The sequence below is a fragment of the Anolis sagrei genome, chromosome 8, assembly GCF_037176765.1.
Source record: "Anolis sagrei isolate rAnoSag1 chromosome 8, rAnoSag1.mat, whole genome shotgun sequence".
NCBI classification, from domain to species: domain Eukaryota; kingdom Metazoa; phylum Chordata; class Lepidosauria; order Squamata; family Dactyloidae; genus Anolis; species Anolis sagrei.
In genome coordinates, this window is record NC_090028.1 from 14,073,682 (window position 1) to 14,101,171 (window position 27,490).

At 45.4% G+C, this 27,490-nt stretch overlaps 2 protein-coding genes across 2 annotated transcripts in view; both read right to left on the reverse strand.

The window, feature by feature from the left end:
- The window catches only part of WWOX (WW domain containing oxidoreductase), a 1,061,193-nt gene extending 1,049,155 nt beyond the window's left edge, over window positions 1–12,038 (reverse strand). The window contains exon 1 of the mRNA XM_067471037.1: window positions 11,802–12,038. Coding sequence (XP_067327138.1) covers window positions 11,802–11,908 — 107 coding nt within the window. The 5' untranslated portion in view covers window positions 11,909–12,038. The remainder of the gene's footprint in view (window positions 1–11,801) is intronic.
- Window positions 12,039–20,215: 8,177 nt separating this feature from the next.
- Window positions 20,216–27,490, reverse strand: part of LOC132783159 (uncharacterized) — a 28,880-nt gene continuing 21,605 nt past the window's right edge. Inside the window, exons 4-5 of the mRNA XM_060788248.2 lie at window positions 25,234–25,447; window positions 20,216–20,888 (exon numbers count right to left, since the gene is read on the reverse strand). Coding sequence (XP_060644231.2) covers window positions 20,710–20,888; window positions 25,234–25,447 — 393 coding nt within the window. The 3' untranslated portion in view covers window positions 20,216–20,709. The remainder of the gene's footprint in view (window positions 20,889–25,233; window positions 25,448–27,490) is intronic.

A 27,490-nucleotide genomic window follows, 5' to 3' on the forward strand; every position in this document is an offset into this window, starting at 1 on the left:
TTAATAAATCAGATAAAGAGATAACAGATCAGTTAAAAAGCTGAGAGATCAGATACAGTATTGAGAGAGAGAAAGAGAGAGAGAGAGAGAGTTGGCTCATTTTCATTGTACCAAACCTAAAACTCACTTACCCTAAATATTGAAGGTACTTCAGGGCCATCAAAGCTCTTCATACCGCCAAGAAAGCTCTTGTTATCTGCTCCAGTGAGAAGCTTTGGTTATATCTGGTTCTCTGTGACAGACTTAAGACTTCAGATGGATCTACAAGAAAGCCTCCAGCTACATACCGCACTAACCAAGTACTATATATCTGACATTAAGGGGCTGCAAGACTCTCTGCTGTTTCATGGGCAATAGACACACACTGCTATTCACTGACAGGAAGAGAAGAGATGATTGATTTACATTATCACCATTATTAATAATAAATAGCGTTTAGTGGCTATCTAGACCCCTGCAACTCAACCAATGCATCTTGACTCCGAAAAAAGTTCCTGTGGCAGTGTTTCTCATACTAAATGCCATCTATGTGGGGAGAGTGAAGAAGAAGAACTTTATTTTTCTACCTCGCCTCCATCTCCCCAAGGGGACTCAGGGCGGCTTACATGGGGCCAAGCCCAGCCAACATACAATTAAAAGCAGAACAATAACAAATTACAATTTAAAATAGCATAAAACAGGATACTAGCTTAATCTCCCTGGGGAGGGAGTTCCAGAAATGGGGGACCACCACCGAGAATGCCCTCTCTCTCATCTCCACTAGCTGCGCCTGAGACAAGGGTGGGAGCGAGAGAAGAGCATCCCCAGAAGATATTAAGGATTGTGTGGGCTCATAAGGAAGGAGACAGTCATGCAGATAGGCAGGTCCTGAACCATTTAGAGCTTTATAGGTAATAAGCTGCACCTTGAATTGGGAACGGAAACTTATCGGCAGCCAGTGGAGCTGTTTAAACAGGAGGGTTGACCGCTCTCTGTAACTTGCTCCAGTTAACAATCTGGCCGCTGACCTTTCCACCAGCTGTAGTTTCTGAACCGTCTTCAAGGGCAGCCCTACATAGAGTGCATTACAGTAGTCTAGTCTTGAGGTAACTAAGGCGTGGACCACCATGGTCAAGTCAGACTTCTCGAGATACGGTCGCAGCTGTGCAAAGGCCTTCCCAGCCACTGCCGACACCTGAGCATCAAGCGTCAGCGCTGAGTCCAGGAGGACCCCCAGACTGCGGACCTGTGTCTTCAGGGGGAATATAACCCTGTCAAACACAGGTTGCCACCCTATACCCCGTTCGGCAGAACGACTGACCTGGAGAACTTCTGTCTTATCAGGATTCAATTTCAACCTGTTGGCCCTCATTCAGCCCATCACAGCGGCCAGGCACTGGTCCAGGACCTGAGGGGCTTCATTGGATTTTGGTGGAAAGGAGTAATAGATATGTGTGTCATCTGCATAGAGATGGCAATGCACTCCAAAACTCCGGATGACCTCGCCCAGCGGTTTTATGTAGATATTAAAAAGCATGGGGGAAAGAATAGAACCTTGCGGGACCCCACAGGTCAAAGGCCAGGGGTCCGAGCAGGTATCCCCCAGCTTCACCAACTGGGTGTGGCCCTCCAGAAAGGAATGGAGCCACTGCAATGCAGTACCCCAAGACCTATTTCGGAGAGCCGTCCCAGAAGGATACCATGATCAATGGTATCAAAAGCCGCTGAGATGTCCAAGAGAACCAACAAGGTGGGCTTATTAACAAAAGACAGCATAATAATTTATTAGCAGCAGTGTGACCCAGGACAAGTAGCCTAAAGTGATAAAAAGCACAAAAACTCACAGATCAATGATGTCTCTTCCACTGGCGGGTTTTCTTTATAGCAAAATAATATGGTTGCACTATTTACAAGAACAAGGTTTCCATAACACTAATAAAATTTGTTATACTTCCTTCTGTGCTTCCACGCTGGGCTTCTTTCTTAAGCAGATAAACAGCTTCAGTCTCACAGAGCCTCTTCTCACACTGAAGTTACACAGGACCTTCACACAGTAGCTTTTTACACACAGCAGCCTTCACACTGATGGCCTTTGACCTGAGGCTTCTTTCACCAAAGCTTCTCACACCATGCCTGCTAACACTGAGGCCTACCTCACACTGAGGTCTACCTCACACTGAGGCTCTCTCAGACTGACACCTCTCATACAGCGTGAGGCAGCATAACTTCCTTTTTTTTAAATGCACACCATTCAGTCGGTTGAAGACGTAGCGGAGTGCTAGTGGTCTCATTCGAGAGGAGGGAGTATAAAGTTTTGTCCTGACACAGTTCAGTCGCCATCATGCGGTGGAACAGTGAGGAGCGTGCTTTTGCCATTGAGGCCTACTTTTCGAGCGGATTTGGAGTGACTGGCCCGCTCTCCAGATTTGGCCCTTTGTGATTTTTTTCTATGGGGTTTTTTTGAAATCCTGTGTTTGTGTGAACCGTCCAAGGACCCTACAAGATTTGAAGACCAACATCCAGGAAGAAATTGCCCAACATAACACCTGCTATGCTGGCAAGAGTCATGACAAACGGCAGAAATCGGTTTACTCAGTGCAGAAAGAGGGACGTCGAAATGAGAAATGTGGTAGCGATAATAGGGATGGAAAGGAATACTAAAGTATGAGAAACGAGGAGGAAAATATTGCACAAATGGTATCGCACACCCTGCCAATTAGCATACTACTATAAAGAGGGGAGTAGTCAGTGCTGGCATGGATGCCACTAGAAAGGGCACTTTATTATTTATTTATTTATTTATTACTGCGCTTGTATACCGCCGTTTCTCAGCCAGAATTGGCGACTCAACGCGGTTTACAGCTCTACAAACGATCAACAATATTCAGTATAAAAAGCATAAAAACAACATACAATACATAGTATTGGGCCACCAATCCAATCCAATGCACCTCTTAACTAGAATCGTAGCCCAATTTCATCGTCCATGATTACCAGTCCTTAATCATCAATTTCTTTGCACCGGATTAACCGAATGCTTGTTTGAACATCCATGTCTTCAATCTTTTCCGAAACACCATCAGCGAGGGGGCTGATCTTACCTCTATGGGGAGGGTGTTCCAAAGCCGAGGGGCCACCACAGAAAAGGCTCTGTCTCTCGTTCCCGCAAGCCGCACCTGTGAAGCAGGCGGGATGGAGAGCAGAGCCTCCCCAGAAGATCTTTAGGGTCCTGGAGGGCTGATAGGCCGAGATACGTTCGGATAGGTAAGTTGGGCCACTTTATGCACATGATGTGGGAATGTGAATATGTACAAGATTTTTGGCAGACTACAAAATGTGTCAAATCAAATATTAGGAAATGAGTGGGTCATAACAAAGGAATTAGCGTATTAGGGAAAAGAGAAGAAATGGGAAATAAAAGAAGCAATAATTGAATGTGCACAAGCAGTAATAGTATTAGGGTGGAAAGATAAATCAAAATGGACAATAAATAAATGGTACCATTATATGGTGGAGCAAATGGAATTTGAAATTATGAATGTGAAATTAAATGATTTAAAAATCAATGAAAATCGAATGAGAGAAATGGAAGATAGATGGACAAGGGTAATGAACTATATTATGAATCATTCCGGAGATGAAGTCATAAGAAATAAGATACAAATGCTATATCGCATACAGTATGGAAATGTATAAAGATAAAGAAATAATGATTGTCTCAAAAAGAAATGGATATGTGAAAGAAAATAATTCTCATGTTGGTGGTGGAAATTGTAAATGTGTGTGCAAGGTATGTATTTTCTGTTTTGTAAAAATAAAAAGTCGGGGGGGGGGGGGGGAGAGAATGAGGGACATCACCGACCTAATTTGATCTTCAAAACTACATAAAACAAAACTTTAGGTATGCGCCTACATTATAAAAAAAATCTGATTCATGCAATGGGTTTATTAAGTTTTGAAAAAGGAAATTATGCTGCTGCACTCTGTATACTGAGGCCTAATTATACTGAGGCCTACTAACACACTGAGGCACTTCTTCCACAGAGACCTCTCACAGACTGAGAAGACAAAGCTACAGGCACACCTGCTTATACAGAACTATAGCTTTTGCTGAGTCATTGTATCCATTGAACGCTTTCAGTGCTTGACTCATATCTTTGTAACTAAAATTCTGTAACTAAAATTCTGCTTATGATACTGTGAACCACCGCTTCCTCCTGAGAAAAATGTATAATATCACAAAGGACTACCACCTCACCCGTCTCATAGGAAACCTGCTACAAAACAGGAGCTTTTTTGTTGAGTTCCAAGGCCAGAGAAACAGATGGCGGAAACAGAAGAACGGCCTGCCTCAGGGGAGCGTGCTCACTCCATCCATGTTCAACATCTACACAAATGACCAGCCACTGCCAGAAGGGACAGAGAGTTTCATCTATGCTGATGATCGTGCCATTACCGCTCAAGCAGGGAGCTTTGAGACAGTAGAACAGAAGCTTTCCAAAGCTCTAGGTGCTCTAACTGCCTATTACAGGGAAAACCAACTGATCCCTAATCCATCTAAAACACAGACATGTGCCTTTCACCTTAAGAACAGACAAGCATCCCGAGCTCTGAAGATCACCTGGGAAGGAATCCCACTGGAGCATTGCAGCGCACCCAAATACCTGGGAGTCACTCTGGACCGTTCTCTGACCTACAAGAAGCACTGCCTGAACATCAAACAAAAGGTGGGTGCTAGAAACAATATCATACGAAAGCTGACTGGCACAACCTGGGGATCACAACCAGATACAGTGAAGACATCTGCCCTTGCACTATGCTACTTTGCTGCTGAGTATGCATGCCCGGTGTGGAACACATCTCACCATACTAAAACAGTGGATGTGGCTCTTAATGAGACATGCCGCATTATCACGGGGTGTCTCCGCCCTACACCACTGGAGAAATTACACTGCTTAGCCGGTATTGCACCACCTGACATCTGCCAGGAAGTAGCAGCCTATAGTGAAAGGACCAAGGCAGAGACATCTCCAGCTCATCCCGTTTGGGTATCAGCCAGCACGTCAACGACTTGAATCAAGAAATAGTTTTCTTAGATCTACAGAGATACTCGCTGGAACACCTCAGCAAGCGAGAGTTCAAAAGTGGCAGGCTCAAACCCAGCACCTCAATCCGTGGGTGATACCAGATGAGAGACTCCCCCCTGGGCACACAGAAGACTGGGCGACTTGGAAGGCGCTGAACAGACTGCGCTCTGGCACCACGAGATGCAGAGCCAATCTTAAGAAATGGGGCTACAAAGTTGAATTCACGACATGCGAGTGTGGAGAGGAGCAAACCACTGACCACCTGCTGCAATGCAACCTGAGCCCTGCCACATGCACAAGAGAGGACCTTCTTGCGGCAACACCAGAGGCACTCCAAGTGGCCAGATACTGGTCAAAGGACATTTAATCAGCTACCAAGTTTTGCAAAATTTGTGTGTTTTTTTTGTTTTTTGTTTCTTTTTATCTGTTTGTTTGTTTTGTTCTGTTAGAAATGTAATACAATGTTCTGGTTGCGGATGACACGATAAATAAATGAATAAATAAATAAAATTCCAAGTTAATTTTTAATATTTCTGACAATCTAGCTATCTCATCAAATAGACTAGAACTAGGAATGTACAAAGTGCTGGTTTGGTATTTTCCCATATTTTCCCCTCCACCAACTTATCACACGCCTCCAGACAGGCCACCTTCTTGAACCTATGCCAAGATATCATGAATTGAACCCAAGATTTTTTGTATATGCTCTACTACTAGGCGACAGGAACTCAGTAGCAGAGCGCATGCAAAAAGGTAAGGATCCCAGGGCTGTTAAAACAAAGGGACTTATTCTGAAACAAGCAAGGACAGCATGCTTTGTCCATCTTTAAAAGTACAGGCAGTTCTGAAGTTACAAGCATCTGACTTACAAACAATGGGAGTAAGACAACAGGAAGTGAGAGAAATCTTCCTTCAGAAGGGAAATTCAATCCTAAAAGAGTTATTAACATAGAATCAAAGAATCAAAGAGTTGGAAGAGACCTCATGGGCCATCCAGTCCAACCCCATTCTGCCAAGAAGCAGGAATATTGCATCCAAATCACCCCTGACAGATGGCCATCCAGCCTCTGTTTAAAAGCTGGGGAAAAGGTGTCTCCACTGAAGTTTTATCACAGTTGTTTCAACAACAAGCCACATTTTCAAAATCCTATTATCACAGAGTCAGAAAGTGAGGAGACATCATTTGAACAGGGGCACAGTCAGCAAAACAAACACCACACCCTTCCCTATGCTATTCCAAGCTAATATATGCATATACAGCAGTCCAACGTTACAAACATGATAGGTTCTACCGGTTTTTAAGGTGTGTTTGTAAGAACGCCAATGCCTTAAATCAAGAAATAGTTTTCTAGGATCTACAGAGATTCTTGCAGCAAGCAAGAGTCCAACAGTGGCAGGCAAAAACCCAGAACCCCAAGCCATGGGTGATACTGAGTGAGAGACTCCCCCCTGCACACACATAAGACCGAGCGACTTGGAAGGTGCTAAACAGACTGCACTCTGGGACCATGAGATGCAGAGCCAACCTTAAGAAATGGGACCACAAAGTGGAGTTTACAACATGCGAGTGTGGAGAAGAGCAAGGACCAAGGGAATGACATCTCCAGCTCATCCCCTGTTTGGGTATCATCCAGCACGCCAATTATTTAAATCAAGAAATAGATTTTTTTTAAGATCTACAGAGACACTCGCTGGAACACCTCAGCAAGTGAGAGTCCAAAAGTGGCAGGCTCAAACCCAGAATCTGAATCATTGGCTGATACCAAATGAGAGACTCCCTCCTGGGAACACAGAAAACTGGGTGACTTGGAAGGCACTGAACAGACTGCGCTCTGGCACGAGATGCAGAGCCAACCTTAAGAAATGGGGTTAAAAAGTAGAATCCACGACATGTGAGTGTGGAGAAGAGCAAAACCACTGACCACCTGCTGCAATGCAACCTGAGCCCTGCCACATGCACAATGGAGGACCTTCTTGCAGCAACACCAGAGGGACTCCAAGTGACCAGCTACTGATCAAAGGATATTTAATATAATGCCAAGTTTTTAAACTTTGGTGTGTTTTTTAAATACATTACATCTGTACGGTTCACTTCTGATTCAATAAATAAATACAGGTTTATTCTTAAGTTGAATTTGTATGCAAGTCAGAACAGGCACATTTTTCAAGTGTAACTCCAGCCAAAATACGAGGAGTATTTTTTAAGTAAGGGCCGTTTGAACATAAGCACACAATGAAACTTTATTTCAAAAAAGTAAATTTATTTTCAGAAAGTACATACTTACTTCACTCTATTTTTCGACATAGTTGCCAAGTTTGTTCACTTATCATACCTCTGAACCAATTTTAAAATACCCTCTTCATAAAAACTTGCCGCCTCCTCCGAACACCAAGAGTTCACTGTAATCAAAGAAGGGTGACCGGAGCGGTCCTCATCATGGACGTTGTCACGGCCATCTTTGAATTGTCGTACCCACTTATGCACTTTGCCTTCACTCATAACAGTATCACCGTACACTTCACAAATCTGTCGATGAATTTCTGCAGCAGGCAGGTTCCTTGCTGACAAAAACCATATCACTGAGTGAACCTCACATGCGGCGGGTGAGTTGATAGTCTTAAACATTTTTAAAGCACAGAACAGAACCGTACAGGTTAGCTACAGAGCGGAAACTGAGCACAGTTGTTCCCGAGCCAGGCCGGTACACGACGCACGCGCTCGTTGCGGTATGCGCGCGAACTACTAGTGTCAACAACAAAACGGACCTTACTTAAAAAATACCCCTCGTATATATACTCTCAGAATTCCTGACCATTGAACAAGCTGCCTAGGGCTTTTGGGACTTGGAGGCCCAAACAGCAGGAGGGCTGCAGTTTGAAGATGTATGCCTCAAACCCTTGGGAGATGGAAGTAGGTTAAGAAAGATGCTTGCATCCTCGTTTATTTATACAAAAACACACAAACACAATGTAGCAAGGAAGATGTTTGCACCCTCATTTATTTATACAATTACACACAAACACAATGTAGCAGGGAAGATGTTTGCATCCTTATTTATCTATACAAGCACACACAAACACAACGTAGCATATGTCGAACAATCTTCAGCATGCCAGTCTCATAATCCCCCTTATAGTCCCATAAACCACTAATTTTGCATGTGACCGGGTGTTTAAAGATCACCAGTGTGAAAACGGAAAATAATCTTTTAACAATCACTTCGAAGAGGAGGCCAACTTTTTTTCTGTTGCTTTATTTATTATTTATTTACTGCATTTATATGCCGCCCTTCTCACCCCAAAGGGGACTCAGAGCAGCTTACAAGGTATATATACATACAATATATTACATTATTAGCATAGTATTAAATATTACTATATTGTACTATACCATTATATTGTAATATTATTAGTAATACTAGCCGTCCCCTGCCACGCGTTGCTGTGGCCCACTCTGGTGGTTATGGGGATTCTGTGTGGGAGGTTTGGTCCAATTCTATCGTTGGTGGGGTTCAGAATGCTCTGTGATTGTAGGTGAACTACAAATCTCAGCAATGATAACTCCCAAATGTCAAGATTCTATTTTCCCCAAACGTCACCAGTGTTCACATTTGGGCATATTGAGTATTCGTGTAGAGTTTGGTCCAGATCCATCATTGTTTGAGTCCACAGTGCTCTCTGGACGTAGGTGAACTACAACTCCAAAACCAAAGGACACTGCCCACCAAACCCTTCCAGTATTTTCTGTTAGTCATGGGAGTATTGTGTGCCAAGTTTGGTTCAATTCCATCATTGGTGGGGTTCAGAATACGCTTTGATTGTAGGTGAACTATAAATCCCAGCAACTACAACTCCCAAATGACAAAATCATTTTTTTTAATTGATGGACATACATTGGGTTGTGTCCAAAGTTGGTGTCAATTCGTCCAGTGGTTTTTGAGTTCAGTTAATCCCACAAACGAACATTACATTTTTATTTATATGGATTACATGTAATATAAATATATAATATATTATTAGTAGTAATATATTGCATTACATTATAATATTATAAATATAGATAAAGGTAGTCCCCTGACATTAAGTCCAGTCATGTCTGACTCTGGGGTGTGGTGCTCATCTCCATTTCTAAGCCGAAGAGCCAGCGTCGTCCGTAGACATTATAAATATATGTATATACAATATATTATATTATATTATACTATATTATATTGCAATATATTATATTATTAGAATAGCACAGGAGACAAGGTGGAACTGTCCCCTTGGCCATCTTTAGAGACCAGGACATCAAATAATGGGTTCACATTGCAGGGAAAGAGATTTTCCACACTAGGAAAAACTTCCTGACTGAAATTTCTCTGCCCCGGAGTGTAGGAAAGCCTCATTCTTTGGAAGTGGGACTCATATCCTCAGTCTGGTGAAGTCTCGTTCTCTAGAGTTTTTAAAAAACAAGCTGGACGGCCATCTGTTAGGAGTGCTTTGATTGAGTATTCCTGCGTGGCAGAAGACTGGACTGGCTGGCCCTTGGGGTGTCATTTATTCAAGGCTGCACAAAAAAACAAAACAGAAAAAATGAGCAAGTGTTGCTTGAAACAAACAGGTCATAAGCAACACATGCTGAAAATCCCGTTTCCCACCCAATAAGGAAGGATACAGAAGCAATCTACGATTTCCATTCTGATAACCTTTAGTTCCTTTCTATATCCCCAAGCAGGGCACATGCACATGCAAACTCTCATTCCAACCCACAAAGGGAATCATAGAATCCTAGAGTTGAAAGAGACCTCCTGGGCCATCCAGTCCAACCCCATTCTGCCAAGAAGCAGGAAAATTGCATTCAAAGCACCCTGACAGATGGCCATCCAGCCTCCGTTTAAAAGCTTCCAAAGAAGGAGCCTCTACCACACTCCGGGGCAGAGAGTTCCACTGCTGAACGGCTCTCACAATCAGGAAGTTCTTCCTCATGTTCAGATAGAATCTCCTTTCTTGTAGTTTGAAGCCATTGTCCTGCATCCTAGTCTCCAGGGCAGCAGAAATCAAGCTTGCTCCCTCCTCCCTGTGACTTCCTCGTCAGGCTAAACATGCCCAGGTCTTTAACCCACTCCTCATAGGGCTTGTTCTCCAGACCCCTAATCATTTTAGTTGCCCTCCCCTGGACACTTTCCAGCTTGTCAACATCTCCCTTCAATTGTGGTGCCCAAAATTACCCTCTATTTTCAGAATGGAAACTGGAAAGGGCTTTAATCGTTGTGTCAAAAGTGGCACTTTGGCAGGAGTTGTGCATTACCTGGTGGCATGTCATTGAATCATAGGGTTATAGAATCATAGAGTTGGAAGAGACCTCGTGGGACATCCAGTCCAACCCCCTGTCAAGAAGCAGGAATATTGCATTCAAAGCACCCCCGACAGATGGCCATCCAGCCTCTGTTTAAAAGCCTGCAAGGAAGGTGCTTCGACACACTCCGAGGCAGAGAGTTCCACTGCTGAACGGCTCTCACAGTCAGGAAGTTCTTCCTCATAGAGTTGGACGAGACTACATGGGCTGTCTAGTCCAACCCCCTCCTATGCAGGAAAAGTTCAATTAAAATACCCCAACAGATGGTCATCCAGCCTCTGTTTAAAAGCCTCCAAGGAAGGTGCTTCCACCACACTCCAAGGCAGAGAGTTGCCCTGCTGAACGCCTCTCATAGTCAGGAAGTTCTTATATACCCCGACAGATGGTCATCCAGCCTCTGTTTAAAAGCCTCCAAGGAAGGTGCTTCCACCACACTCCAAGGCAGAGAGTTGCCCTGCTGAACGGCTCTCATAGTCAGGAAGTTCTTATATACCCCGACAGATGGTCATCCAGCCTCTGTTTAAAAGCCTGCAAGGAAGGTGCTTTCGACACACTCCGAGGCAGAGAGTGCCACTGCTGAACGGCTCTCATAGTCAGGAAGTTCTTCCTCAAAGAGTTGGACGAGACCACATGGGTCATCTAGTCCTACCCCTTCCTATGCAGGAAAAGCTCAATTAAAATACCCCGACAGATGGTCATCCAGCTTGTGTTTAAAAGCCTCCAAGGAAGGCGCTTCCACCACACTCCGAGGCAGAGAGTTCCACTGCTGAACGGCTCTCATAGTCAGGAAGTTCTTATATACCCCGACAGATGGTCATCCAGCCTCTGTTTAAAAGCCTGCAAGGAAGGTGCTTCCGACACACTCCGAGGCAGAGAGTTCCACTGCTGAATGGCTCTCATAGTCAGGAAGTTCTTCCTCATAGAGTTGGACGAGACTACATGAGTCATCTAGTCCTCCCCCTCCTATGCAGGAAAAGCTCAATTAAAATACCCAGACAGATGGTCATCCAGCTTCTGTTTAAAAGCCTCCAAGGAAGATGCTTCCGACACACTCCGAGGCAGAGAGTTCCACTGCTGAACAGCTCTTACAGTCAGGAAGTTCTTCCTCATGTTGGTGGAATCTCCTTTCCTGTCATTTGAATCCATGGCTCAATTGTGTCCCAATCTCCAAAGCAGCAGAAAACAAGTCTCTTTATGACATCCTTCCACATATTTATACATGTCTCCTCTCAATCTCTTCTGCAGGCTAAACATACCCAGATTTTTAAGACACTTAAGTGGCTGAGGGGGGAAATGAAAGGGCCTGAGACTGTTAGGGATTGTGGGAGTTGAAGTCCAAAACACCTGGAGGGCCCAAGTTGGCCCAGGCCTCCCCCAAAGCTCCCCCGTCTCCTTACTTGGCGTAGTAGACCCAGCCGTCCTTGGTGGTCCTCTCCTCCCAGCCGGGGGGCAGCTCCTCCTCGCTGTCAGTGTCGTCCAGACCCGCGTACTTCAGCGCCGCCATACCGCTCTCTCCCGTCTCCAAGGCAACCTCTTCTCAAAAGGGCCAAGAAAGGTCCCTGCTCCTAACCCCAAAGCTCCCTTCCCTACTGTCCCACTAAGGCGGAACCTTTCTGCTCCTTAGCGTTGCACACCGAGCCCCTTTTCATGAAGCAACCCTTCCGTTAGGGGTGACCAATCACAGAGCGGGGAGGGCGAAGGGCACGCTGGGAAATGTAGTCTTGGGGCCAAAAAGACACGTGCGCCTGTCCTAGGAAAACAATCGAGCGTGGGATGAGTCAGAAGAGCCAGGCGGTTCTGTTTGGGAATGGGAAGTTTTTCTTTCTATCTCTGAAAAGATTTTAAAAGGGAAGGGGAGAGGATTTACTCTGTTGTGACATTATCTCCTCTACAATAACTATCTGTTGTGGGTTGCTGTGAGTTTTCTGGGCTGTATGTCCCAGAAGCATTCTCTCCTGACGTTTTGCCCACATCTGTGGCAGGCATCCTCAGAGGTTGTGAGGTCTGTTGGAAACTAGGCAAATGAGGTTTATACATCTGTGGAATAATGTCCAGCGTGGGAGAAAGAACTCTTGTCTGTTGGAGGCAAGTGTGGATGTTAAAATTGGCCACCTTGATTAGCATTGAATGACCTTGCAGCTTCAAAGCCTGGCTGCTTCCTGTTGTGGCTTCATTAACTGAAGGGCCCTTCCACACAGCCCAATATCCCAGAATATCAAGGCAAGAAATCCCACAATACCTGCTTTGAACTGAGTTATCTGAGTCCACACTGCCATATATTCCAGTTCAGAGCAGAAAATGTGGGATTTTATTCAGCTGTATGGAAGGGGCTTCAGATAGCCCAGTTCAGAGCAGATATTGTGGGATGTTCTCCCTTGATATTCTTGGTTATATGGCTGTGTGGACGGGCCCTGAGTCCACACTGCTATATAATCCAGTTCGAAGCAGATAATGTGGGGTTTTATAACGTGTGGTAGGGGCCTGAGATAACCCAATTCAGGGCAGATATAAGTCTTTTATGGCCAGAATCACTGGATTGCTGTGAGTTTTTTGGCCTTGTTCCAGCAGCATTCCTTCCTGACGTTTCGCCTGCATCTGTGGTTAATGGCATCTTCAGAGGTCCTGTTGTTGTTGTTCATTCGTTTAGTCGTCTCCGACTCTTCGTGACCTCATGGACCAGCCCACGCCAGAGCTCCCTGTCGGCCGTCACCACCCCCAGCTCTTTCAAGGTCAGTCCAGTCACTTCAAGGATGCCATCCATCCATCTTGTCCTTGGTCGGCCCCTCTTCCTTTTGCCTTCCACTTTCCCCAGCATAATTGTCTTCTCCAGGCTTTGCTGTCTCCTCATGATGTGGCCAAAGTACTTCAACTTTGTCTCTAGTATCCTTCCCTCCAATGAGCAGTCGGGCTTTATTTCCTGGAGGATGGACTGGTTGGATCTTCTCGCAGTCCAAGGCACTCTCAGAACTTTCCTCCAACACCACAGCTCAAAAGCATCTCTCTTCCTTCGCTCAGCCTTCCCTAAGGTCCAGCTCTCACATCCGTAGGTGACTACAGGGAATACCATGGCTTTGACTAGGCGGATCTTTGTTGCCAGTGTGATGTCTCTACTCTTTACTATTTTATCGAGACCGGACATTGCTCTCCTCCCAAGAAGTAAGCGTCTTCTGATTTCCTGGCCTGTTAGCAGTGAAGAAAGTGGAGTGTTTCTATACCTGTGGAATAATCCAGGGTGGGAGAAAGAACTCTTGTCTGTTTAAAGCAAGTATGAATGTTGCAAGATTTGAGTAGTCATGAAGCTGAAGCTGTATCAGTGAGGGTATCTCCATAGAGCAGTGTTTCTCAACCTTCCTAATGCTGCGACCCCTTAATACAGTTCCTCATGTTGTGGTGACCCACAACCATAACATTATTTTCGTTGCCACTTCATAATTGTCATTTTGCTACTGTTATGAATAGTAATGTAAATATCTGATATTTATTTATTTATTTATTTCGGGTACTTTTACCCCGCCCTTCTCAACCCCCGAGGGGGGACCCAGGGCGGGTTACAAAAGGCACAATTTGATGCCTATACAAAAATTATACATAGTGTACAAAACCATAGTTAAAACAATTATCACAGTTAAAACAATCATAACAATCACTATACATCACATCATATAAAAACTATTCACATGCTCAGCGTTCGTCTTTCAGAGTTCCAAATTCCATTCCATTAGTCATTTCCTGGCCATTCTCAAAGCCCTTTCTTTATCTGCACAATTGTCCGAATGCCTGGTTCCAAATCCATGTTTTCAGTATTTTCCTGAAGGAAAGGAGTGATGTCGCTGATCTAATTTCCCCTGGGAGCGAATTCCACAGGTGGGGGGCCACCACCAAGAAGGCCCTGCTCCTCGTCCCCGCCAATCTCACTTGTAATAGAGGCGGGGCCGAGAGCAGAGCCTCCCCAGAAGATCTTAAACTCCGAGGTGGGACATAGAGGGAGATCCGTTCGGACAGGTACGCTGTGCCGGAACCGTATAGGGTTTTGTAGGTCAAAATCAGCGCTTTGAATTGTGCTCTGAACTGGATCGGCTTCCAAAGAAGGAGCCTCCACCACACTCCAGAGCAGAGAGTTCCACTGCTGAACGGCTCTCACAGTCAGGAAGTTCTTCCTCATGTTCAGATGGAATCTCCTTTCTTGTAGTTTGAAGCCATTCTTCTGTGTCCTAGTCTCCAGGGAAGCTGAAAACAAGCTTGTTCCCTCCTCCCTATGATTTCCTCTCACATATTATAACATGTCTCCTCTCAGCCTTCTCTTCTTCAGGCTAAACATGCCCAACGCTTTAACCCGCTCCTCATAGGGCTCCAGACCCTTGATCATTTTAGCAGTCCTCTGGACACATTCCAGCATGTCAATATCTCTCTTCAATTGTGGTGCCTAGAATTGGACACAATATTCCAGGTGTGGTCTAACCAAGGCAGAATAGAGGGGTAGCATGACTTCTCTGCAAATTCAAAGAAAATAGCTGGAAATTTTGCAAGGTGAACATAGGTGTTTTTTATTTGTTTGTTTGTTTTGTCATGTCAGGAGCGACTTGAGAAACTGCAAGTCGCTTTTGGTATGAGAGAATTGGCTGTCTGCAAGGACGTTGCCCAGGGGATGTTTTGATGTTTTTACCATCCTTGTGGGAGGCTTCTCTCATGCCCCCTCATTTTTTATTTGTCGTGTCAGAGCAACCAGTTCATCATATTACATTTCTAACAGAACAAAGCAAACAAACAGACAAAATACGAAACTTGTGAGATTGGTAGTTGGTTAAATGTCCTTTGACCAGTATCTGGCCACTTGGAGTGCTTCTGGTGTTGCTGGAAGAAGGTCCTCCATTGTGCATGTGGCAGGCCTCAGGTTGTATTGCAGCAGGTGGTCTGTGGTTTGCTCCTCTCCACACTCGCATGTCGAGGATTCCACTTTGTAGCCCCATTTCTGAAGGTTGGCTCTGCATCTCGTGGTGCCAGAGCGCAGCCTGTTCAGCGCCTTCCAAGTCGCCCAGTCCTCTGTGTGCCCAGGGGGTAGTCTCTCACTTGGTATCAGCCATTGGTTGAGGTTCTGGGTTTGAGCCTGCCACTTTTGGACTCTCACTTGCTGAGGTGTTCCAGAGAGTGTCTCTGTAGATCTTAGAAAACTATTTCTAGATTTAAGTCGTTGACGTGCTGGCTGATACTCAAACGGGATGAGCTGGAGAGGTCTCTGCATTGGTCCTTTCACTATTGGCTGCTACTTCCCGGCGGATGTCAGGTGGTGCAATACCGGCTAAGCAGTGTAATTTCTCCAGTGGTGTAGAGCACAGACACCCCGTGATAATGCGGCATGTCTCATTAAGAGCCACATCCACTGTTTTAGTGTGGTGAGATGTGTTCCACACTGGGCATGCATACTCAGCAGCAGAGTAGGATAGCACAAGGGCAGATGTCTTCACTGTATCTGGTTGTGATCCCCAGGTTGTGCCAGTCAGCTTTCGTATGATATTGTTTCTGGCACCCACTTTTTGCTTGATGTTCAGTCAGTGCTTCTTGTAGGTAAGAGCATGGTCCAGAGTGACTCCCAGGTATTTGGGTGTGCTGCGACCAGCAGTGTGTGAAGCGACCAGCATGTCCCCTCATGAGAAGCTGGAGCTGATAGAGGGAGCTCATCCACACTCTCCCCAGATTCGAACCTGCGTCCTGTCCGTCTTCAGTCCTGCCGGCACAGGGGTTTAACCCACTGCGCCACCGGGGGCTCCCCAGGAACATAATTATCAACCCTGCATATACACAGTATGCTCTCTGCTGTGCTACAGAATGTAGGGATGGCTACCAGTTTGGATGGTTTTCAGGGGTGATTTATTAAATATGTGGACAACAAATCAATAAATGATTACTATTCAGAGTAGTTGTACATCACCGCTGTTTGCAGAGGCAGTATGTCAATTGCTGGAAAGCAAAGATGAAGATTACAACTGCCTTTATATCCTTCTGGCAGGCGACTGGTTCACCACCGCCCTCACAAAATATTGGTCTGATCCAAAATGGATATTATCTTCTTATATATGTAAGGGTACTAAATCTAAGTACTCCTCTCCTGAGACATTTTGTGGTCCAGGTAATGGCCCATTACGCTAAATGTGTGTATTAGAGAACATCCCTGAATGTTCTGATACAGACTGGGATTATAACTCATGAGATTTTTTTAACACACACACACACTCCATCTTTGCCTCATACAGCAATCCTCCAGTGTAACATTTGCAAAAAGGCACTGTTTTTGGTGTGCAAATGAAGCAATATCCTTTTTGTGGCTTGTTGTAGGTTTTTTGGGGCTATATGGCCATGTTCTAGAGGCATTCTCTCCTGACATTTCGCCTGCATCTATGGCAAACATCCTCACTACCTTTGAGGATGCTTGCCATAGATGCAGGCGAAACGTCAGGAGAGAATGCCTCTAGAACATGGCCATATAGCCCCAAAAAACCTACAACAACCCAGTGATTCCGGCCATGAAAGCCTTCGACAATATCCTATTTGTGTTGCATGCCTAGTCTCGCCAACAATATGGAAAGGAGACTGAAAATATTGGAGAAAGAAGTAGAATAATTGAAGATGGCACCAGATGGCGCCATAGACAAAATAACAAGCTATTCCGGACTTCTTCCAAAGTCAAAATAATTGTAGGTCTGTCCTATATCACCAATTCCTAAAGATGTTATGGGAGGGAAGCAGGAAAAAGGATTTTAGGATTCATTTTAACTCCGGCAAGTGTCGTCTTTGAGGACAGCCATCCATCCCAAGTTTTTGCCACATCTTCTTCCCTTCATTTTCTTGAATCAGAAGCCGAGCAAAACAGAGTTCTCTCTCCATTTTTGCACACTGGCAAGATGGATTCCCTTGGGCGGCCAGCAAAAGTGGCCGTGCATCATGAGATGGCCTCCAAGGGACTTCATATTGCCAGTGTGAAAAAACAGAGTGAAACTTACATGTGATATGTGTGGCCGCGGTGGTCCATGCTCTCGTTACATCTAGGATAGACTACTGCGACGCACTCTGCCTGGGGTTGCCTTTGAAGACTGCTCGGAAACTTGAAATAGGAAATTGGAAATATGCAGGGATTGGGATGCTCTCAAAGGAACATCTAGGATCAGGCCCGTAGCCAGGATTTCGATTCGGGGGGGGGGGCGGAGTTTTTTTTCAGGGGGGGGTTCGGGGGGGCTGAGTTTCGGGGGGGGGGGTGAGTCTGAGTGAAAGAGAGTCTACCCTAGCAAACCTTTTGTATCGTTACCCCAATACCCCCATGCATATGGGATATATTGAGTATGGTGATCAGATCATGATATGAATAAACATAACAGTTTAAATAATGCACCAGTAAGGCCTTTTTGCGAACCACCATGAGAATTTCAGGGGGGGGGGCTGAAGCCCCTCAAGCCCCCCCCCCCCCCCGGCTACATGCCCGTCTAGGATAGACTACTGCAAAGCACTCTACATGGGGTTGCCTTTGAAGACTGCTCAGAAGCTCAAAATAGTCCAATGAGAGGCAGCAAGGTTTATAACTGTGGCAGCATGCAGGGAGCATACAACTCCCATGTTACGCCAGTTCCACTGTTTGCCAGTTTGCTACCAGGCACATTGGCCTATAAAGCCCTAAATGGCCCTGGCTCAATTTACCTGTCCAAACGCATCGCCCCCTATGAACCATGGCATAGATGAAGATCCTTCGGGGAGGCCCTCCTTTCCGTCTTGCCATTGTCACAGGCACGATTGGTAAGGACGAGAGACAGGGCCTTCTCCGTGATGCCCCCCCCCCCCCCCCCCCCCCCAAGCTATGGAACTCCTTTCCTGGTGAGATCAGGTCGGCCCCTTCCCTTCTGTCCTTTAGAAGGATGGTAAAAACTTGGCTGTGGGACCAAGCTTTCGGGACAGGGCAATAAAGCGGCAATAGGAAAGATGACCAGGCCAATTAGATTTGAAGTGGATGACTAGGACGGTTTTAAATGGTGTTTATTGAGATAAATGTTTTTAATGTTTATGTATGTATATAAGAATTCGTATCCTGGCATTGAATGTTTGCTGTGCTCCGCCCTAAGTCCCCTTCGGTGTAAAAAGGGCGGAATATAAATGTTTTAAATAAAATAAATAAATAAGTGTAGGACTTATGGTCCTAGGTTTAAAATGATCCCTTTTCCAGTTCATGTTGTGTGTGTCAAAGTTTCAAAGTCTGGGTTTTCTTAGAAAGTCTGGACAGGAGAAAGTGGATGATCCGGCAATAGAAATCGAAAGAATAGAAAGATCTGCCAGGTTGAAATAAAGTGAAGGAAGACCTCAGAACAGCTAGCTTCAGCCCTTGTGGTTTCCAGTTTGCTTGGCTGCAGGCAGGCGCACACGCTTTCTGGGCCTGCACGCCCGACACGCACTCTTTCCAAGCCAAGGAGGCAAGTTCTGACTTTCTTACTCTAGAGGAGGCACTCGGCTGCAGGCAGGCACACATGGTGAGTCTGCATACCACACACACTAACCAGTACTAACCAGGCTGTTAGAACCAGCTTCTGCCAACCTAGCAGTTTGAACACATGCAAATGTGAGTAGATCAAAAGGGGAAGGTAACGGCGCTCCATGCAGTCATGCCAGCCACATCCCTTATCCATCTAAAACACAGATATGTTCTTTTCACCTTAAGAACAGGAGCTTTTTTGTTGAGTTCCAGGGCCAGAGAAGCAGATGGTGGAAACAGAAGAACGGCCTGCCTCAGGGGAGCGTGCTTGCTCCATCCATGTTCAACATCTACACAAATGACCAGCCACTGCCAGAAGGGACAGAGAGTTTCATCTATGCTGATGATCGTGCAATTACTGCTCAAGCAGGGAGCTTTGAGACGGTAGAACAGAAGCTCTCCGAAGCTCTAGGTGCTCTTACTGCCTATTACAGGGAAAACCAGCTGATCCCCAACCCATCCACAACACAGACATGTGCCTTTCATCTCAAGAACAGAGAAGCATCCCAAGCTCTGAAGATCACCTGGGAAGGAATCCCACTGGAGCATTGCAGCGCACCCAAATACTTGGGAGTCACTCTGGACCGTGCTCTTACCTACAAGAAGCACTGCCTGAATATCAAGCAAAAAGTGGGTGCTAGAAACAATATCATACGAAAGCTGACAGGCACAACCTGGGGATCACAACCAGACACAGCAAAGACATCTGCCCTTGCGCTATGCTACTCTGCTGCTGAGTATGCATGCCCAGTGTGGAACACATCTCGCCACACTAAAACAGTTGATGTGGCTCTTAATGAGGCATGCCGCATTATCACGGGGTGTCTGCGCCCTACACCATTGGAAAAATTATACTGTTTAGCCGGTATTGCACCACCTGACATCTGCCGGGAAGTAGCAACCAATAGTGAAAGGACCAAGGCAGTGACATCTCCAGCTCATCCGCTGTTTGGGTGTTAGTCAGCATGTGATTGACTTAAATCAAGAAATAGTTTTCTAAGATCTACAGAGATACTTGCTGGAACATCTAAGCAAGCGAGAGTCCAAAAGTGGCAGGCTCAAACCCAGAACCTCAATCAATGTCTGATACCAAATGAGAGACTCCCTCCTGGGCACACAGAAAACTGGGCGACTTGGAAGGCGCTGAACAGACTGCGTTCTGGCACCACGAGATGTAGAATCAATCTTAAGAAATGGGGCCACAGAGTGGCGTCCACGACATGTGAGTGTGGAGAAGAGCAAACCACTGACCACCTGCTGCAATGCAACCTGAGCCCTGCTACATGCACAATGGAGGACCTTCTTATAGTAACACCAGAGACACTCCAAGTGGCCAGATACTGGTCAAAGGACATTTAATCAACTACCAAGCTTGAAAACTTTGTGTTTTGTTTGTTTGTTAAAAAATGCAATACAACTGTTTGGTTTGCTCCCAACACGATAAATAAATGAATGCCAGCCACATGGCCTTGGAGGTGTCTACGGACAACGCTGGCTCTTCGGCTTAAAAATGGAGATGAGCACCACCCCCCAGAGTCGGACATGACTAGACTTAATGTAAAGGGGAAACCTTTACCTTCGACACAGGTTTACCATCTTGAGTTTTGATGACATGGATTTGTTGCCTTTATTTTTATCTGGCCTTGAGCTCATTGAAATGTTAATTATGACTAAAGTCAGTGGTCCTGTTATAGTTTTTAACACCTCTGTCAATTGGAGAGATTATCTTCCCTTTTGTTTTATGTGCAATGGGGTACAGATTCCTTGTAGCCCTCCACAGTGGTTTCCTCATTAATGGATCATTCAAACATCGCAGCAAACAAGCCGTTCTGCTTAAAATCTTCTGCCACTTGTTTCGAATGCCGGATTTTCGCTGCCAGCGCCTCAAAGATATCATGCTGATCGATGGCCGTGGCCACTTTATAGATTAATTCTTCTGTCGACTCCAAGCCTCTCAGTCCAAGATTAACTCCACAGCCTGCCAGTGGGTGTTACAAGAAGGAAGAAAGAAAGAAAGAAAGAAAGAAAGAACTGTTATTTTCAAGGGCCAACTTAAACTCTTGTCAATCTGCAAAGGAAAATTATTCATTTCCTTGGTTTGCAACTCCTCTTTGGAGAGTAAAACAAAAAAGGACTCTTTTCTAAGGAAAACAAGGAAGAAGAGGAGGAGTATGAGCAGTGGTTTTCAACCTGTGGGTCCCCAGATGTTTTAGACTTCCAGAAATCCTCACAGCTGGTAAACTGCATTAATTCTATAGTGTAAATGCAACCCTAGTCCAAAACACAGTACTGTTCCATTATCCAGGCGGAGGCTACTAAGAAGATGCTAGAGAGAGAGAGAGATAGCCCATTTGATGGGGGTGGAGGGTGGGTTGAAGGAGGAAAACCATTTCCCCCTGTTTTCCCCCTGTGATATGGAAAAGGGTGCAGGGGGCCAGGCCAGCACAGCGTTTAAAACCGCCTGCTATAGAAGAGCCTGCTGACCAGAAGGTTGGCAGTTCAAGCCCAGCTTCAGCTCACCTAGTAGTTCGAAAACAACAATGTAAGTAGACTAGCTGTCCCCTGCCATGCGTTGCTGTGTGCAGAGGCGGCCCTAGGTAATTTTCAATGGTAAGCAAACAGTATTTTGGTGCCCCCCCCCCCCCAACCAATCATTGATATATATTTTCTGTTTGTCGTGGGAGTTCTGTGTGCCATATATGGTTCAATTCCATCACTGGTGGAGTTCAGAATGCTCTTTGATTGTAGGTGAACTATACATCCCAGTAACTACACTTGCCGCACTTGCTCCCTTGCCTGGCCCGCTTTGGGTCCGGAGGTGTGCCTGAAGAACCCGGCGTGTGCACCAAAAGTCACCTGTTCTCCTGACTTTCTCCTCAGCCATTGGGACCAAGAGAGAGAGAGGTGGAGATGCCCACCTTTCCTGAAGATAGGCGCAAAAACAAAGGAGGGAGTGGAGGTGGTTGATACCTCCAGCCGGAGGGGGTCTTTCTCTCTCTCTCGGTCCCAATGGCTGAAGAGAAAGTCAGGAGAAGAGGCGACTTTTGGTGTGCACGCTGACACGCCTCCGGACCTGACACGCCTCTGGACCTGAAGCGGGCCAGGGGCGGCGGCTCCGCCCCTTGGCCCACCCGCGGATTGGGGAGAGGAGAGGAGGCGGGTGGAGAGCCGGGGGATCGGGAAAGGGAGCCGGTCATGGGGAAGGGATCGAACCCGGAGAACGATTGAGCGCCGGCTCTGCTCGCCGGGTGGAGCAGGAACGAGAGGGGCGAGGCGAGACTCAAGGGCCCGTCCCTTTGGGAAGAGGATCGCCCGGCAGCGAGACAAGAAAGCCGAGGTTCTCCCGGACTGCTAGGGCTGTTGTGAGTTGAGGGGACGCTCCTCAAGTGGCAGTCGAGGGGCATTTACATAGGCGCCTCTGCGCCCCTGGCAACAAAAGTGTTCTGCGACTGCTTACTTCGCGTAATGGACAAGCCGCCCCTGGCTGTCTGTTGATCTGAAAAATGGCCTTGGATGGCCTTAAGTATTTTCTGTTGGTCATGGGGGTTCTGTGTGGGAAGTTTGCCCCGATTCTGTTGTTCGTGGGGTTCAGAATGCTCTTTGATTGTAGGTGAACTGTGAATCCCAGTGACTACAACTCCCAAATGTCAAGGCCTATTTCACTCAACCTCCGTCTGTGTTCATATTTGGTCGTATTGAGTGCTTGTGCCAAATTTGGTCCAGATCCATCATTGTTTGAGTCCACAGTGCTCTCTGGATGTAGGTGAACTACAACTCTCAAACTCAAGGTCAATGCCCACCAAACACTGCTAGTATTTTCTGTTGGTCATGGGAGTCCTGTGTGCCAAGTTTGGTTCAATTCCATCGTTGGTCGAGTTCAGAATGCTCTTTGATTATAGGTGAACTATAAATCCCAGCAACGACAACTCCCAAATGACAAAATCATAATTTTTTGAGTGATAGTCACTCCTTGTGTAGTGAGATGTTTTGTTGCCAAATTTGGTGTGATTTCGTTCTTTGGTTCTTTTGTTTTTAAGCCACTCATTATGACATGAGCATTTTTATATATTAGATAAATAAATAGCTAGCACTTTGGTGGGGAGGTAAAGGGCACTCTGAAAAACATGCCGGCAAAGATCTCACCAGGAAAGGAGTCCACGGACAACAGGCTCCTCAGCATGGAAAATGAAACTACTGCACCTCTCCATGGCCGAGTCGAACAAAACCAGATGCCGGAAATGAAAGATGGAAGCCTTGCCTCTGTTTATGTACTGTCTGTCTCTGTATAACGGCATTGAACGTTTGCCATGTGTGTACCTATAATCCGTTCTGAGTCCTCTTGGGGAGATAGCTTTAGATAACCTAGAACAGATAACCTAGAACAGGTTTATTGATCCGAGGCATTAGCACAGCTGGTAAATCACCAGCAATGATAAGATCTACCAACTGAAAGGTTGCCAGTTCGAAACCCCAGGCCGGCATGAACTTCCAACTGTCAGCCCGACTTACTGCTGTCCTAATTAGAAAAAATAGGTACTGCTAAAACAAACAGGAACTCATTTTACGACACCATAAAGAAAAAGTTCAGAAAATTCCCAGCAACAAAAACCAAGGAGGAAGTCCTGATAGCTCTTCGTCATAGAGGATGGAGCGACAGCACCCACTGTGTCTGGATTTGAGCACAACATTCCAAGGCGCCAAAAAGCTGGACCTCATGCCAACATACCTGCTTTCTATTTTGTCTGTCACTGGATTGTCTATCCAAAACAGATTTGAATGTTTGCCATGTATGTGTACTGTGATCTGCCCTGAGTTCCCTTGGGGAGATAGGGCAGAATATAAATAAAGGGTTACTGTTGTTATTATTATTATTATTATTATTATTATAGAGCAGAATATAAATAAAGTATATTATTAACCTGGAAAAACAGGGGAAATTGTTTTCCTCCTTCAATACCCCACCCCCATAAAATGGACTATACTTTTTTCTCTAGCACCCCCTAGTGCCCCCTGTCTGGATAATGAAGGTAAGGTAAAGGGTAAAGGTTTTCCCTGACATTAAGTCCAGTCGTGTTCGACTCTGGGGTGTGGTGCTCATCTCCCTTTCTAAGTTGAAGAGCTGGTGTTGTCCGTGGATACCTCCAAGGTCATGTGGCCTGCATGACTGCATGGAGCACCGTTACCTTCCCGCTCTGAAGCTCTGAGCTCTGAAGATCACCTGGGAAGGAATCCCACTGGAGCATTGCAGCGCACCCAAATACCTAGGAGTCACTCTGGACCGTGCTCTGACCTACAAGAAGCACTGCCTGAACATCAAACAAAAAGTGGGTGCCAGAAACAATATCATACGAAAGCTGACTGGCACAACCTGGGGATCACAACCAGATACAGGGAAGACATCTGCCCTTGCGCTGTGCTACTCTGCTGCTGAGTATGCATGCCCAGTGTGGAACACATCTCACCATACTAAAACAGTGGATGTGGCTCTTAATGAGACATGCCGCATTATCACGGGGTGTCTGCGCCCTACACCACTGGAGAAATTACACTGCTTAGCCGGTATTGCACCACCTGACATCCGCCGGGAAGTAGCAGCCAACAGTGAAAGGACCAAGGCAGTAACATCTCCAGCTCATCCCCTGTTTGGGTATCAGCCAGCACGTCAATGACTTAAATCTAGAAATAGTTTTCTAAGATCTACAGAGACACTCGCTGGAACACCTCAGCAAGCGAGAGTCCAAAAGTGGCAGGCTCAAACCTAGAGCCTCAACTAATGGCTGATACCAAATGAGAGACTCCCTCCTGGAGTCCCTCAGAAGACTGAGCGACTTGGAAGGCGCTGAACAGACTGCGCTCTGGCACCACGAGATGCAGAGCCAACCTTCAGAAATGGGGCTACAAAGTGGAATCCTTGACATGCGAATATGGAGAAGAGCAAACCACTGACCACCTGCTGCAATGCAACCTGAGCCCTGCTACATGCACAATGGAGGACCTTCTTGCAGCAACACCAGAAGCACTCCAAGTGGCCAGATACTGGTCAAAGGACATTTATCCAACTACCAAACTCACAAGTTTTGTATTTTTCTATTTGTTTGCTTTGTTCTGTTAGAAATGTAATATAATGGACTGGTTGCTCTGACACGACAAACAAAACCTTCCCGCTGGAGTGGTACCTATTGATCTACTCACATTTCCATGTTTTCAAACTGCTAGGTTGGCAGAAGCTGGGGCTGACAGCGGAAGCTCACGCCTCTCCCTGGATTCGAACCTGCAACCTTTCGGTCAACAAGCAATGAAAAATATTTTTTAAAAGAACTGACCAGTGTCGAAATTCAACACACGAGCTGCTTCTCCTTCGATGGTGACCACAACATTGTCTTTCTCCAAGAGAGCTGCTGTAACCCGCCGGTGGGAGAGCATGATTTCAAAGAGCCGGTGGCTGCATTGGATGCGATGGAGAGTCAGTTCGTTGACTCTGGGTTCAATATCCATCTTGTAGGCATTGAAAGACTGGTGGAATATGTTTTTCATGATCTGTGGGTGACAGAAAATTGTTCAATTGTGAACATTTGGTGACGTGAAACCTTTGTTTAAAAAATCATTTGCAGGTATTGGGATGAATGAACAACAAAATTGAATTGGCCACAGATTTGGAGAGATTGTTGTAGGGTTTTTTTGGGCTATATGGCCATGTTCTAGAGGCATTCTCTTCTGACGTTTCACCTGCATCTATGGCAAGCATCTTCAGAGGTAGTAGGATGCTTCCATAGATGTAGGCGAAACGTCAGGAGAGAATACCTCTAGAACATGGCCATATAGCCCGAAAAAACCTAAAACAACCCAGTGTGTTGGGGTTCAGCCTCTGTGTGAACCTGAACCTGGAAAGGTTTGGTGGGCATTGACCTTGAATTTGGGAATTGTAGTTCACCTACGCCTAGAGAGCACTGTGGACTCAAACAATGATGAATCTGGACCAAACTCGGCACAAGCACTCAATACGCCCAAATATGAACACAGATGAAGTTTGGGGGAAATAGACCTTGACATTTGGAAGTTGTAGTCACTGGGATTCACAGTTCACCTACAAAGAGCATTCTGAACCCCACGAACGACAGAATTGGGGCAAACTTTCCCCACAGAACCGCCATGACCAACAGAAAATACTTAAGGCCATCCAGTCCAACTCCCTTCATCAGGACAAGAAAGTCCTCCTGACAAAAAGCCATCCAGTCATATATATATATATATATATATATATATATATATATATATATGAATGAATGATTAACACACACACACACAGACAGATATAGTAGCATAAATTTGAAAGGGACCCCTAAAGAAGGACTTTGATATGTTGCATATTCCAGAGTAGGCAAACCAGACACTCTCCACATCAACACTGACAAAGAAACAACAAGAAATACTGTTAACCACAAGCACAAAGAAATTACATATATTAGAAACCAACACTTTCTCATTACTTTATTTTCCAGATGACCAGACTGGACCGCAGCAAAGTGTGGCAGGGGACAGCTAGTGATAAATAAATATATGACCGTGTAGAAAGACAATGTCTTTCTACGACATGCTGTAATTGCAGTACTAAGCCAAAATATACTAATGTACCTACAAAACAGATCAATTCCTGAACATTAATGCTATAACATTAATGTTATAGAGGAGATTCCATCTGAACATTAGGAAGAACTTCCTGACTGTGAGAGCCGTTCAGCAGTGGAACTCTCTGCCCCGGAGTGTGGTGGAGGCTCCTTCTTTGGAAGCTTTTAAGCAGAGGCTGGATGGCCATTTGTCAGGGGTGATTTGAATGCAATATTCCTGCTTCCTGGCAGGGGGTTGGACTGGATGGCCCATGAGGTCTCTTCCAACTCTTTGATTCTATGATTCTATGAACATTTATAACATAATTTACAACATGGATTACAGTACACTCATTTCCTTGTTTTCTGGCATGTTGAAGGCAAACATTAGACAGAAAGAGGAAGCCCCAACCAACCAACTACAATAATTACTAGAAATCTTTGATTGAGAAGTTCATAAAAGATTACATTATGATCTCTTTTTTATTTTATAACTCAAAGGTCAACTTGCATCCATATAAATCAATGCAAATCCCTCAGCTCTTTTTTCCACCCATGTATCTTGGATCTAAGCAAACACACAATGAAATCTGGAGGGAATTATACCAAAGCATGGTTAATTTAGTTGTATAATGAACAGCAATCGCTCTACAAATATTCAATAATAAATAGCTACCGGGAATACAGCGCCAATTTAAAACCCTGCTCCCATTTACTTGATTGTTAAGACATTATTTATAATCCATCTTGCTTCCCAAAGTGGCTCACAACATAATTTAAAACAGATACGGCTAAAAACACAATGTATAATGGTATTGCAGCACAATTAAACATATTCGCATATCCAAACAACCACCATATTTAAAATGTAGACAATGTGTCAAAATCTGGGCACCACAATTTATTTATTTATTTATTATTTGGACTTATATGCCGCCACTCCCCTGGGGCTCGGAGCGGCTTACAAGAATGGCTA